We start from the raw sequence: 12,463 nt of genomic DNA, 5'->3' as shown, positions 1-12,463 counted from the left end.
CTAAGATGCTGGATCCAGAATGGTTGGCTAGACACCTGCAGAGCATCAGAGATGTGTGTAGATGGTGCCGGCAACATGAGGACCAAAGGCGACCATCAGTGTTGGGTTGAAATGGTCAGGCTGGTGACTGCTTGCACCCACAGTGCTACAGCACTTGAACAAGCCATTGAGGACCAGGAGCGTGCTGTGAAGGTCCAAGAATGAAGTCTGTGGATAGCCAGTCACTCTCTGAGAGAGGTCACATGCACCGCTACAGAGCTGAGAGAGTTGCAACGCCAGGATAAGGAGTTTATGCACAGGGTCAAAGACCACTTGGGATCTAGCTATGACATTTCTGAGTGATGTCAGTGTCCCTTCCTATAGGGAAACTTGCCCTCCTGGACCGGAGTAGAGCGGCAGGCTGCCGCCCACCTCCTCTCCCCTGCCCTCCTATGGAGAGCCCTGCTCCAGGGACTTCTCCCTTGGACATAGCCAGTAGTTCCACAGGGGTGGGGGGAGCCTGGATGACAGCCATGGGGGAATGCTGTACACTGCATATTGATTGGCAGACACTGGGGGACCCTAGCAAAGGATATATGGCACATTGGACCCACTGACTGATGGTCCAAGGAGGCAAGAAGGCATCTAGTAGGGCCCACTCTAAGGAGCAACAGTTTGGGAGAGAACAGGTACCAGGGTGTTTGAGACTTGGTGCCAGTCCTGGCATTGATTCAGCCTTCCTTCCAGGGCCAACTTGCTACTCCTGGGCACTGGTGGTTTCCAGCATAGGTGCAAAGCCTCAAAGAGAACAAGGATGAGGGAAGTGTCCCACTGGGCCAGGCTATGCCACTGCATGTCCAGGTCCTGCTGTGGAGGAGCAGCATATCTCTGTGAGGAATGGCAGCCCCCTGGGCTCTGGCCCAAGTTCTGGAGCAGGCAGTGTTCTACAGTTTTTCTTTATTATGCACATGAAAAGTTTGGCAGCTGCAGCATTTAATTAAACAGGAGGGCAGCAGTTTCATCTGTGGCATTTCCTCCTGCCTCCCCAAGGTTTCGTGTTTAAGTTGATTCCCCCCGCTACTGCCCACCTCCCTTCCCCCCTCAACAGCATAACTGCCCAGTGCAAGCAGGGTCTTTCCCCATTCTCTCAACTGGGAAGAAGATTCCAAGTTCAAGAGTGCTCAATGTTGCCCAGCTTTTGTTTAATAAACACACTAACAGTTTGACAGCTTCATTATTTAATTAAAATGAGGCCCATCTCTTCCTTGCATTCCCCCGCATCCTGGTGTGCCCTGAGGGGAGAGGGAGTCTGGGGATGGAGAGGGGATGGTGCCCAGGCAGCCTTGGTTGTGGGCAGCGGTGCCCATGACTGGGCCAGAGGAGTCCATGGCAGGAAACCCATGGCCCAGTGCCAGGATGTGGGTACTTGAAGTCCTCCAGCCCTACTCATTTGGGTAGGGTTCCCAGTCCACGTGTGTGAGGAACTATTCAGCCAGGACTTTGTGGATCCAGACAGTCTGTCATGGTGTCAGGCTGCGACCACACACACATCGGCAGGGGACTCATCCTCTGCCATCCCTGCCCCATGTGCACTCGCAGTGCCAAGCCTGGTCCATAGCTGAAATGCTCCTTCCGGCAGTCCAGCTACCCCCATAGGGCCTCACGAACCAAAGCAGGAGAGGATAGGTCAGGCCCATGACGAGGATTGTGGGGAGGGGCAGTTAAACTGGGGAACTGCAGCCTCGACGACCTTATGATCTGATGACTTGAAACCTGGCTCCGTGGTCGGACCCAGAGAGTGATAGTTGATGGAACCGTGTTGACATGGTTCATGATGACCAGTTGCATCCCCAAGGGCTCTGTACTTGGACCAGTACTCTTTAACATATTTATAAACAGTCTGGATTCAGGTATCGGAAAAAGACTGGCTAAATTCACTGATGGCACCAAACTATGGGGAAGTGTGATCACATTAGAGGATAGGCTGGCGATTCAGGCCAACCTGAACAGGCTCGCACGGTGGGTGAGTCAAAACCTGATGGCATTCAATGCTGAGAAATGGAAGATGCTCCACCTTGGAGGAGAAGAAAGAATTCACATCATACTTATAGGCTCAGCAGTGCTACACTTTCTAGCACCATGACTGAAAGAGACTTGGGGGTCATGACTGACCACAAGATGAACATGAGCCACCAATGCCATGCTGCAGCTGGCAAAGCAAACAAAACCCTGTCTTGCATCTATTGATGTATCTCAAGCAAGACACAGGATGTTATCCTCCCACTGTACTTGGCCTTGGTGAGGCCACCGTTGAAGTACAGCATTCAGTTCTGGGCTCTGCACTTCAGGAAGGATGTGGAGAAGCTTGAGAGAGTCCAGAGGAGAGCCACACGCATGATCAGAAGACAAGAGAACAGGTCTTATCAGGAAAGGCTGAGAGGCATTGGACTCTTCAGCCTGGAAAAGCAAAGGCACTGGGGGGACTTGGTGGCAACCTATAAGTATATAAGGGGTGTGCACCAGGAACTGGGAGAACATCTGTTCACCAGAGCAGCCCAAGGGAAGACAAGGTCTAATGGTCACAAACTCTGGGAAGACTGTTTTAGGCTGGACATAAGAAAAAACTTCTTTACCATTCGAGTCTGGCCTAGATTCCCCCCAGAAGTGGTGCAGGCACCTACTCTGGACACCTTTAAGACATACTTGGATGCCTATTTTGCTGGGATCATTTGACTCCAGCAGATTTCCTGCCCCTTGTACAGGGGGCTGGACCCAGTGATCTTGCTAGGTCCTTTCCAGCCCTAATGTCTATAAAATCTATGACATCGCCAATGATGAAATCAAGAACCTTGAGAGCATAGAACCAACTCTCCATCGCCCTGGGGAACAGGAAGTTGCCCATGATTGCCCTCATCAGCCATGTGAAAGTCAGTGGTCCAGTCATGCCTCGGACTCCTGGGTTCTGTGTGTGTCTGCATTTGTGTGCGTGTCCAGGATGCTTGCGTTCTGTGTGTGGGAGGGGGAGCATGCGCACAGACACAGAATTCAGGCATCCTGAACATACACACACTCACACTTGCACACACAACCCTGGGACACACACACACACACACACACACACACACACACGGTGGGCACAGGGTGCATTGAGTGGGCATGAGTGGGCTGGCTGGCTGATGGTTTGTGGTCATGATAAGCTGCTGTCACATCGGGTCCAGGTGGGTGGCCATAATGTCCCCACCAGCCAATCGGGTGGCTTGGTTATTTGGCTCCGCTCTGGAGTTCTTTGCAGCCCGGGGAGCCCGTGGGACGTTCTGGGAGGGATGCTAGAGCCTCTCTTACCTGCTGTGCTCAGGCCATGCAGGTAAGCTCCAAGCTCCCACCCCACAAGAGCTAACGTATTCAGCTTCCTTCTAACTTAAATGTGGGCACCTAGAGTAAAGCACAGAAATGAGAGCGATTTTGCCGAAGGTTTGTTGAACACCTGTACGTAGCCTTTGTTTGCAGGTGAAAATCATAAATGAATGCCCTCTAAAACATATCATTTTTTTTTCCAGTAGTATCATTGCGATGGATGTGAATGTAAAGTGCTTTTAGTAATGTCAGGTAATGCCTGTTACAAGTCTTTAAAGAAAGTCATCATCCCTGTTTCAGTAATTCATAGAGTACTATATTGCACAAAGAAACAGTTAGGGCTGTTCAGTATCCTAATCCCAATACTTATTTGGAATCAAAGACTTGAAATGTTAGATCACTTGCTGAGAGGTATTAATTTTTTTACCTATAACCCCAGTGTGTGCATCTTTGTGTGTGTGATGCATACTTTAGTTGTGGTGTCCTAGCTGGACAAGATACTGATAGTAGGTCTTTATTCTTGTAAAAGAAAATAAATAATAATAATCATTCATCCTGACAATAAGTCTGTGTGCAAGTTTCCTTAAATGGAGACTCTTTCAAATTTTACTAATCCAAACCAGCCATCTTTAAATATGAGATTTTCTGAGCCAAATGTTTTGTACTGATACTTTCTTTGGAGATATTAGCAGACAGACCTTTAATCCAGTATAAATGTATGAGTGTATTCAAGCATTTTGTCTTTTATCAAATGTAATTTCAAACCGTCTGGCTTGGAGTCGGATACAACAGATGGGTTTTGTCTCTTTACTGAAGAATATTCTCTTTTCCCTAGTTATGATACAAAACTAGGTGATTATCAGCAGTTAAACAGTATCTGTAGTTTGGTTTACTAACTAAAACTAAACTGGAGTTGGGTTTTTGGTGACAAGCAAAAAAGAATAATTTTGGTTCAGTTTTAGCCCTAATATCATTTGGACTAACACAAATAATATTACATATAAGCTTACACATTTGCAAGATTAGAACTTTGTTGTCAATACTAAGTCTTCAGACACTTTGGGTAATCTATTGATAATTCACTCAAAACTTTCTAAAGGTGAAGAATGCTAGTGAATTCTAATTTTAGACTTTACCCTTGCTGTTTACAACTTTCAAAATCTTTTTGAGAAGTGATTCATATTAACTTCAAGAACACAAGCCGATAAGTCGGTAAAATACTTGAGAGTATCCCACTGATAAGCTTGGCAAACAAGTCTGATATGTCAGTACTACAGACCTAATGAATCAGGAAATCAATACTCCATTCTCCTTACAGAGTAAATGTTTACTAAAAGAAACTGTTAGTACAAAGGTGGTTAGAAGAAGAATTGGAAACTCACAGAGGTGAGAGCAGTGCAGAAGCAAAAATACAGGATTCAGGTGGATCAAGAAAATGAAAATGGAATTGTAGAACCTACTTTAAAAAAATATCAAGTGCAACACAGAGGGAACTTACTTGATACACTTTTGTGTGGTATTCTATGCATATTTTGTGATGAATATTGTTACTCCTTCTTTCATTGCATCAGGATATGGCCTTTTTAAGTGGAATTACTTATATCAGTTTTATTTTGGTTCTGCTTCATAGGTGAGAAGCAAAGATTTGGTTATGATCGATCAGGATTTGATGTGGAGGATTCTGATGGCGCAGATGACGATGACAACGACAATGATGATGATGATGAAGATGACAGCCAAGCTGAATCAGTCCTCTCTACAACTCCCTCAGTTACAGCCAGCCCTCAGCATCATCCATCTAGAAATAGCTTGCAGGAGGTCACAAGTGCAGACGAAGAAATCAGATTTGCAGATTGTTTTGCTGGGGTTCATACAGATTCTATGGATGGTTTGCCCAAAGCACTGCTTACGAAGATGACTGTGCTTAGCACAATACAGTCAGAATGCCGAAATTCCAGGTCACCAGTCATGGACCCTCATCAGGAAGCAAATGAAGCAAGAATACAGGAGAGGGCGGCAAGTACAGAGCATACCTTACCCTCTGAGATTGCTCCTAGATCCCCAGGTCATCAGATGTCTATAGACTATCCAGACACAGTAGCAGCTTTGAGGAGTCCTGCAACGTCAAATGTAGTTGTTACAAAGGTTAGAGTACTCGTTTTTAATGGGAAGTAGAGGAGCACACTCCATATCCTTTTAAAAACTTGTTAGGAATCAAACATTGAGATGACCTATTTTCTGGTAATATTTCAAAATAGTTTGCTTCCTTCATTCTCTTTACACAGATGTTGATATTTGTTAAACAAATTCAAAGTACTTCCTATGCAGGTATATAGGAGCATAATAACAAATAGTAATATAAAAACCACCACTTCTAAATAGGTGTGGTTTAGGATTGCATCCTGAAAAGATGTGTATACATATCTTTAACTTAAAGAATCATGTTAGTTGATTGACTGTATTATTAAGAATAAATAGTAGTATATAACATAGGAAGAATGATACTGGAGTGGGGCGTGTTAAGCTGTCAAGCGAAAGAGAGTTCAGAAGCTTAATCCTGAAATTCAGAAATAAAATTATCAGTAGAATCCAAAGGAAATTAATTTGATAGTATTAATCTAATCCTGTATGATTTTGTCCACAGAAGTGTGCACAATTTGTACAATTGCCGTCTCTCTTCCAGATGTGCTGAGTACTAGAATAGAAAGCATGCCATCTGTTCCCGGATGCAGGAAACCTGCACAATAGTTGCCCACACTCAATAACAAGATGGGGAAGGGTATAGAATTAACACCAAGCTGTAAAAGAATTAAGTGTTGAATTCCTGGCTCCCAGCCGCAGTGTACCATCACTTAAACTAAAGCATCTTTTGATAGGAGAAGGATCCATTTATTCTGTGCCACTTTGGATGTTCCAAACAACTTTGGATGCTCCAACCAGCATGGCTTGTTGAAGCATGATTTTAGGAAAATGTGTGTACAGTGCTGGTGGAATGGTGAAAACAACACTTAGTTCTTTTCATTTAAGTTCCTGATACCCCATATCTGGAAAAAAGCTGTTCAAAAGAAATGCAACAACCTTTGAGAGTACTAATGCTTATGAAAAATCAGGTATGAGAATTAAGAGCATTAAGCTTCGAGAAGTTCTAACAACATGTGGGAAGGAGCAGAACAAGAAAGGAAGGTAGTTTATTCTTCAGGTTGTACAATATGTATTGAGAACTGATTTGATTTACTGTAATTTTTCTAAAAGAAAAACAGAATACTGCAAAACTACAAGTATAGGCAGATAAATGATTAATTCACTACAAGATGAAAGTGAGCAGGAAAATGCCGTGTGTTCTTATCTAATGGCAAATGAAAGCTTAACTAGGGTAACTTACCTCTTAGTGAAAGACCCCTTTTACTGACTTCATTTCATTCATCTGAACATACTGTGCCTCCTTTGGGGTATTTTCACTTAATGAAAATACAGTGATAACCTGACTACTAAAATGTCTTTGTTGCTTCGTAGAGCGCACACTCCATAAGACTTCCCTCACCACCAGTGGATCGAAGCACGCAAACAACAATAGTGGCTCCTTCTGCAGCATCACCCTATCTGGAAATCCAAGATGAGAAGCCACAAGAATGTCAGCGCCGGGCCACAGAATTGCCAGCTCCTCCAACTCATCTGTTTAGCCACCTCCCTCTGCATTCACAGCAACAAGCCAAGACACCTTATGGTATGATACCTGTAGGAGGAATTCACGTGGTCCCTGCTGGCCTAGCTACATACTCTACATTTGTACCAATTCAAGCCGGGCCAGTGCAACTCACTATTCCTGCTGTTAGTGTGATTCACAGAACTACAAGTGCTCTTGCTGACACAGCCTGTGCAGTCTCTGGCACTGCCAATTCAATAGGAGTTGCAGAAGTAAACAGTGTTGTGCCATGTATTCCAATAGGTCAGATTAATGTGCCTGGCATCCAGAGCCTGAGTACACCAAGTTTACAATCTCTTCCACCATTAGGCATGGAGACAGTCAACATCTTAGGTCTGACGAATACAAATATTGCTTCACAAATACATCCTTCTGGACTTACGCTAAATGCTGTGGGCCTACAGGTTTTGACTGCCAACCCTTCATCTCAGAGCAATCCCAGCCCTCAGACACACATTCCAGGCCTACAAATACTGAACATAGCATTGCCTACTTTAATCCCTTCGGTCAGTCCAGTAACTGTAGATGGGTCAGGAGCTCCTGAAACACCAGCTTCCAACAATAAAGCCTGTGAAACTCAACAAGAACAGACTTCTGTGAGCTTTTCTGCAGCTGACATCAATCAGATCACCAGTGCTGTATCTCCTCAGGTGGCATCTGCTGGCCAGCAGTACAGTGTAAAAAATATTTTAGAGCCTGCTTCATCACTTGAGTATGAAAGACTTGATGGGCTATGTAAGGCAGACACTGAAAAGGCTGACCCAGCAAATCATGTCAAACCAAAGTATGATGTTTCTTTTGTTCAGGTCAAAAGGGCTTCCATGTCAGAGCCCCTCTTGAAGGTGAATTCTGAAGTTTTAACTAAGTCCCCAGTCCATCGAACTGTCTCTCCAGATAGACAGGGACAAAGGTTTACCAGATTCCCACAAAGACAGAATACTGTGCAGTTTAGTGATGGCAGCAGTGATGATGAGGACAGACTTGTAATAGCAACCTAGACTTTTTTTTTTTTAATAACACTTGCAGGTTTCTTTGAAAACCTTCCTTTCCTTAAAGCACATTTTTTTCTGACCCAAACTCATAACTAATCTTTGTGCAATCATGAACTCTTGACCAATAATTGTTGTTTCTTGTCAGCTCCAGCCATTTTTGTACATGTTGTATAGACAATTGTGCCTTTTGGAGTTTTATGTTTAGAAACCTGTACAGATTATTGAATATATATATATATATATATATATATATATATATAAAATATGTATATTAAAACCAGGTAGTTGCTTGTGTTTAGTAAGTACAAACATCTTTTGTCAGATGAAATAAATGATTAAATTATATGTTGCACTGTTAAATGTAAATTTTTATGGCTGTGGGACAAAGTTTCTGTGTACAGTTCTAGTATGTAAAACTCCATATTTATTGTATCCATATTAGTCTTGGGGAAAGGGTCTGTCCATCTTTCTTGTGTAAGACAGTAGCTTTACACTTAAACAGAATACAGTATCTGTGTTATGAAATATTACAGTAAAATTTTGTTTACTGACTTTACATTGCTTATGTTGTGCCTGCTTGATGCTACTAGTTAGTGAAATCTGTAGCTCACTTATTTGACTAGAGACCCAGTAGCTTGTTTTCATTTGGGAAGTTGCTGGTGAAGTGTCTGTAAATATGGTTTCACCCATCAAGAGGGAAGAACAGGTTTTTCATGCTGCCAAGAAGCAAAGCCTTTCTTTTTTAAAATTGTTTCCAGGGGGTGTTCACTCCTAACTTTTTTCATAAGAGGCTTCCATTGGTCACTTTTTTAAAAAAAATTCATTTATTACTGAAGTCTCAATGTCACAGTCCTTTTCACTCAGCAGAAATGGCAAGGAAGTGAAGGTAAACTTCTTTTTATGTGTAGTCTTGAACCATAAAGCTACATTTTAAATTTAATTAAAAATGGTTGGGCAAGAAAGGAATAGTTTTTGTGTCTCCTTAATTGTAACAGCACTATTCCAGGCATCAAAAAATGGTGCTGAGGCTGTGTTTTGCAGTGCTAATTGTCAAGGCTGTTCCTTAGCCTCTAATGAGTACTTCATTTCAGAAATCTTTACTTCCAGCTACAGGAGGCATATTTTCAGAAAAAGAAAATACCAGTTTATGCTTACAATTAAGTTGTCCGTATTCTAACAAATTAATCGTTATGGGCATACAGGATACGGACTGATTTCAAAATGTTGGAATTGCATATGATTCATTTATCTTGTGTATGATGCAAACACTTTAAAGTTACCAAAAGAGCTCTAAAAGGTTGCAGAATTCCAAAACACATTAATTCTACTTTGCAGAAGGGTCAGCTCTCTTACAAATTTGGAATTATCCTACAGTTAATGTAATAAAGAACTTTTCAACAAAAGTAGTGCTGCTTTTTTCCCCCTTTAGAAACCATCTGCAGGTGGGCTAAAAATACCAGTTTACAAAGTAGTATCAGATCTTTTAAACCCAAAAAACATGTTCAAAATTCAGTAATGTATATAATTGGCCAAAATGTTATGCATCTTTTCTGGTAAAAGTAAAGATGGGACGTGCATATGTAACTACTGGGGAAAAAAACTGGAGAGAAAATCAGAAGTGAACTGAGCATTAACTGGTTTGTATTGCTCGGGTTGATACCTGTAACTAACTTAAGAGAGCAGTTCTTATCCTGCATTGCTCTAAATTCAAGGGCAACATTATACCCTATACCTTTCTATTTAACCTGCTTTTGTACTATACTCCATTGTCTACAGTGTGCACGGTAATGGAACAATGTAAATGAGTGAATAAGCTCAGACTTCAAGAAGCAACATTTAAAAGTATTAATATGAATAGGGTGACCTACCATTAGGTTAATCCAGCACTTCAAACCAAATATTCTGGAAGAGAAAAGTCACTTCTATTCAGACGTGAATTTCATGTTAGTCCTGTTTTGTATAGAGCTTTGTTAAAGAGCTGCTCACCTAAGCCAGTAAGCACTCAACTCAAACTGAAGTTAAATGTATTAGTGCTCAACAGACCACATGACTGGACTTCCAATGTGTGAGTGCCTTGCATTCCACCAGTGTGCAAGTCATTGCTGCATATTTATATATTCATTGTATAACCACGTAGTGATATCAAACATCAATGTTTTTATTGTATTGGGCATGTCTGGGTTGCGCTTACAGCTGAAAATGTGTAAGCATTGCTGGGTTACGTGTTATTTCAGAGTCTGATCCTGTTCCCATTGAAGTGAGTGGAAATGTTTTGGTTGATTTTACTAAGTACAAGAGCAAGTCCTAAAATGCAACTTCTAATGCCTCTGCCATTTTACAGAGGTGTAGGTTGCAGCTGTGTTGGTCTAAGGACATAGGCAGACACGGTTCTTTGGGTAAATCTGATATCTTTTATTAGACCAACTAAATAGCTGGAAAAACATTTTCTTAGCAAGCTTTTGGGTTTAAAAACCCTTCATCTGGCTGAGGAAGCATCTGCAGTTGGTGTGTGCTCTTCCTGCCAGCCTGTCTCTCACCCACTGACTCCTCAGTTTACATTTTCACTTACTGGCTTTCTTGCATACATACCAGCCTCTGGCCTCTTTACTATTCATTTCATCCAGGAAAAGCACACGCCAAATGCAGATGCTTCCTCAGCCTCACAGAGGGCTTTTAAACCCAAAAGCTTGCTAAGAAAAACTCTGCCACCTTAGTCATTTCATCTACCTTACAATTGATGTTCTTGAAAAAGTCCTTGCTTAGGGCTTTTTACAAAGTGAAAATATTATAATGAATTTCTGAGAAGCTGTTCATGAATTTTAATCATTCTTTCAGGAGGACAACAAATGTGAGTTACTCTATTGTTTAGTTTGAACAACTTCTGCATGGTAACATCAGCTTGGAAAAGAGAGTGACTGAATGTGACAGGGTTGTAAAGAAAATCAGTCTATAAGATGTTTGGCTGATTGTGTGGTGGAACGCAAACATATGTTTGTGCATGTATCATGTTATAGGTAAACATATGAGCTTAATATAAGGAAATAGTACACAAAATATTGCTATTTAGTTACACACGCACACCCAAATCCTGCTTTTTCTATATATTTGATGGCAGAATTTACTCTATTCATATCCTATTTGTTTCCATACAGGCTGCAGTGGCAGAGGGGTTTTGAGTCATGTTATGATTCCAAGAGGGATGAGTGCAAACTGCCTTCAGGCACATGCTGGAGGTTGTCCCCAGATAACCCAGCTGTAAATAGCATCTTGATCATCTGGGATGGGGAGTCAAAGGCAGCCAGATGTGATACTAGCTACATCTAGCTTCGGGGGCTGTTGACTACCCCAAAACTGGAGTGCTTTAACCATGCTAGTTCAGACAGTTGCTAGGCTCAGGTGGACTTGCAATCTTTTGTATGACTGAATCAACTGTCAGTTTTGTGTACATGTCAGAATTTTGAGGGTTTAACGCTGTCTGAGGAAGCATGGGACTAGCATCTGCTTCACTAGTAAATAAAACCCGCTGGATCGGAGAGTGTACATATGATTCTGTTCTATTTTAGGTGATGTATGATGTAAAAACATCAAGGCCAAGAGCTGGAACAGAGGTGCAGTAGCGAGACAACAGACGTGTCACTTGGTAAGTCAGTGGGAGCAATATGATGAAATGGAGCTATGGATTGTAATGGATGCCAGTACTACTGAGCTTGTTTACTGAGCAAAAACAGTCAAGCTGGTCCTTGTAGCACTAACAATGACAAGCTTAATAGGGTAACTGCAGATAATCTATAGAGGTAGCATTATTTTAAAGTAGGCAGTAGGAGGAAAATAGTGCTGTATTGAGGTACGGCTAATAGTCACCTTCTGAGCCTTGTGCATGTGTGCACATGCAAGCATGGTGTTTTTCCTCTCTGCATTTGAGACAGTAAGCTCCTGGAGTGGATGAGTGCATATTGGGTTTATACACTACCTTGCATCCATTTCCTAGTACCAGAGACAACCAATGATAAAATTAGAAATATGACCAGAACTGTCAAATCTGAGATGCTTGTTATTGTCTGGGATTCTTCATGGTCTGTTGAATTCCTTTCAGTTATACCCAGTTCTGAGAGAGCCTTCTCATTATCTGGGAGAATGGTGGGGTTTGCGTATATATCATTTTCATTTTATTCATGTATAATTAGTTCTCATAAATGGCCCAGAAAATTCAAGGCAGACAAGGTTCTTTGGGTAAATCTGTTATCTTTTATTAGACAAACTCAAAAGTTGGAAGTTCATCTCTTTTCATCTCTCCTTTACATATTGTTCTTTCTCCATTGGTATAAACATGCAATCACCTGCAAAGCAGCCCTGGCTTTCCTTTTGACTGAATTCAATGTTTTAAATTATATTCTATGCTTTCCCCCTCATTTTAGAGTCATGAGCATAAGGGATT

The 12,463-nt window shown here is 41.9% G+C and overlaps 1 protein-coding gene across 5 annotated transcripts in view; it reads left to right on the top strand.

The window, feature by feature from the left end:
* The window catches only part of HIVEP1 (HIVEP zinc finger 1), a 204,361-nt gene extending 195,777 nt beyond the window's left edge, over window positions 1-8,584 (top strand). For 4 of the 5 annotated variants that reach the window (XM_059724426.1, XM_059724427.1, XM_019494864.2 and 1 more), the window contains 2 exons: window positions 4,964-5,478; window positions 6,847-8,584. In XM_059724426.1, coding sequence (XP_059580409.1) covers window positions 4,964-5,478; window positions 6,847-8,034 — 1,703 coding nt within the window. In that variant the 3' untranslated portion in view covers window positions 8,035-8,584. The remainder of the gene's footprint in view (window positions 1-4,963; window positions 5,479-6,846) is intronic. The other variant, XM_019494867.2, reaches the window with a different exon arrangement.
* Window positions 8,585-12,463: the final 3,879 nt, after the last annotated feature.

This window comes from Alligator mississippiensis, chromosome 3 (genome assembly GCF_030867095.1).
Source record: "Alligator mississippiensis isolate rAllMis1 chromosome 3, rAllMis1, whole genome shotgun sequence".
NCBI classification, from domain to species: Eukaryota; Metazoa; Chordata; order Crocodylia; family Alligatoridae; genus Alligator; species Alligator mississippiensis.
This window is presented reverse-complemented; position numbering and strand designations above follow the sequence as displayed.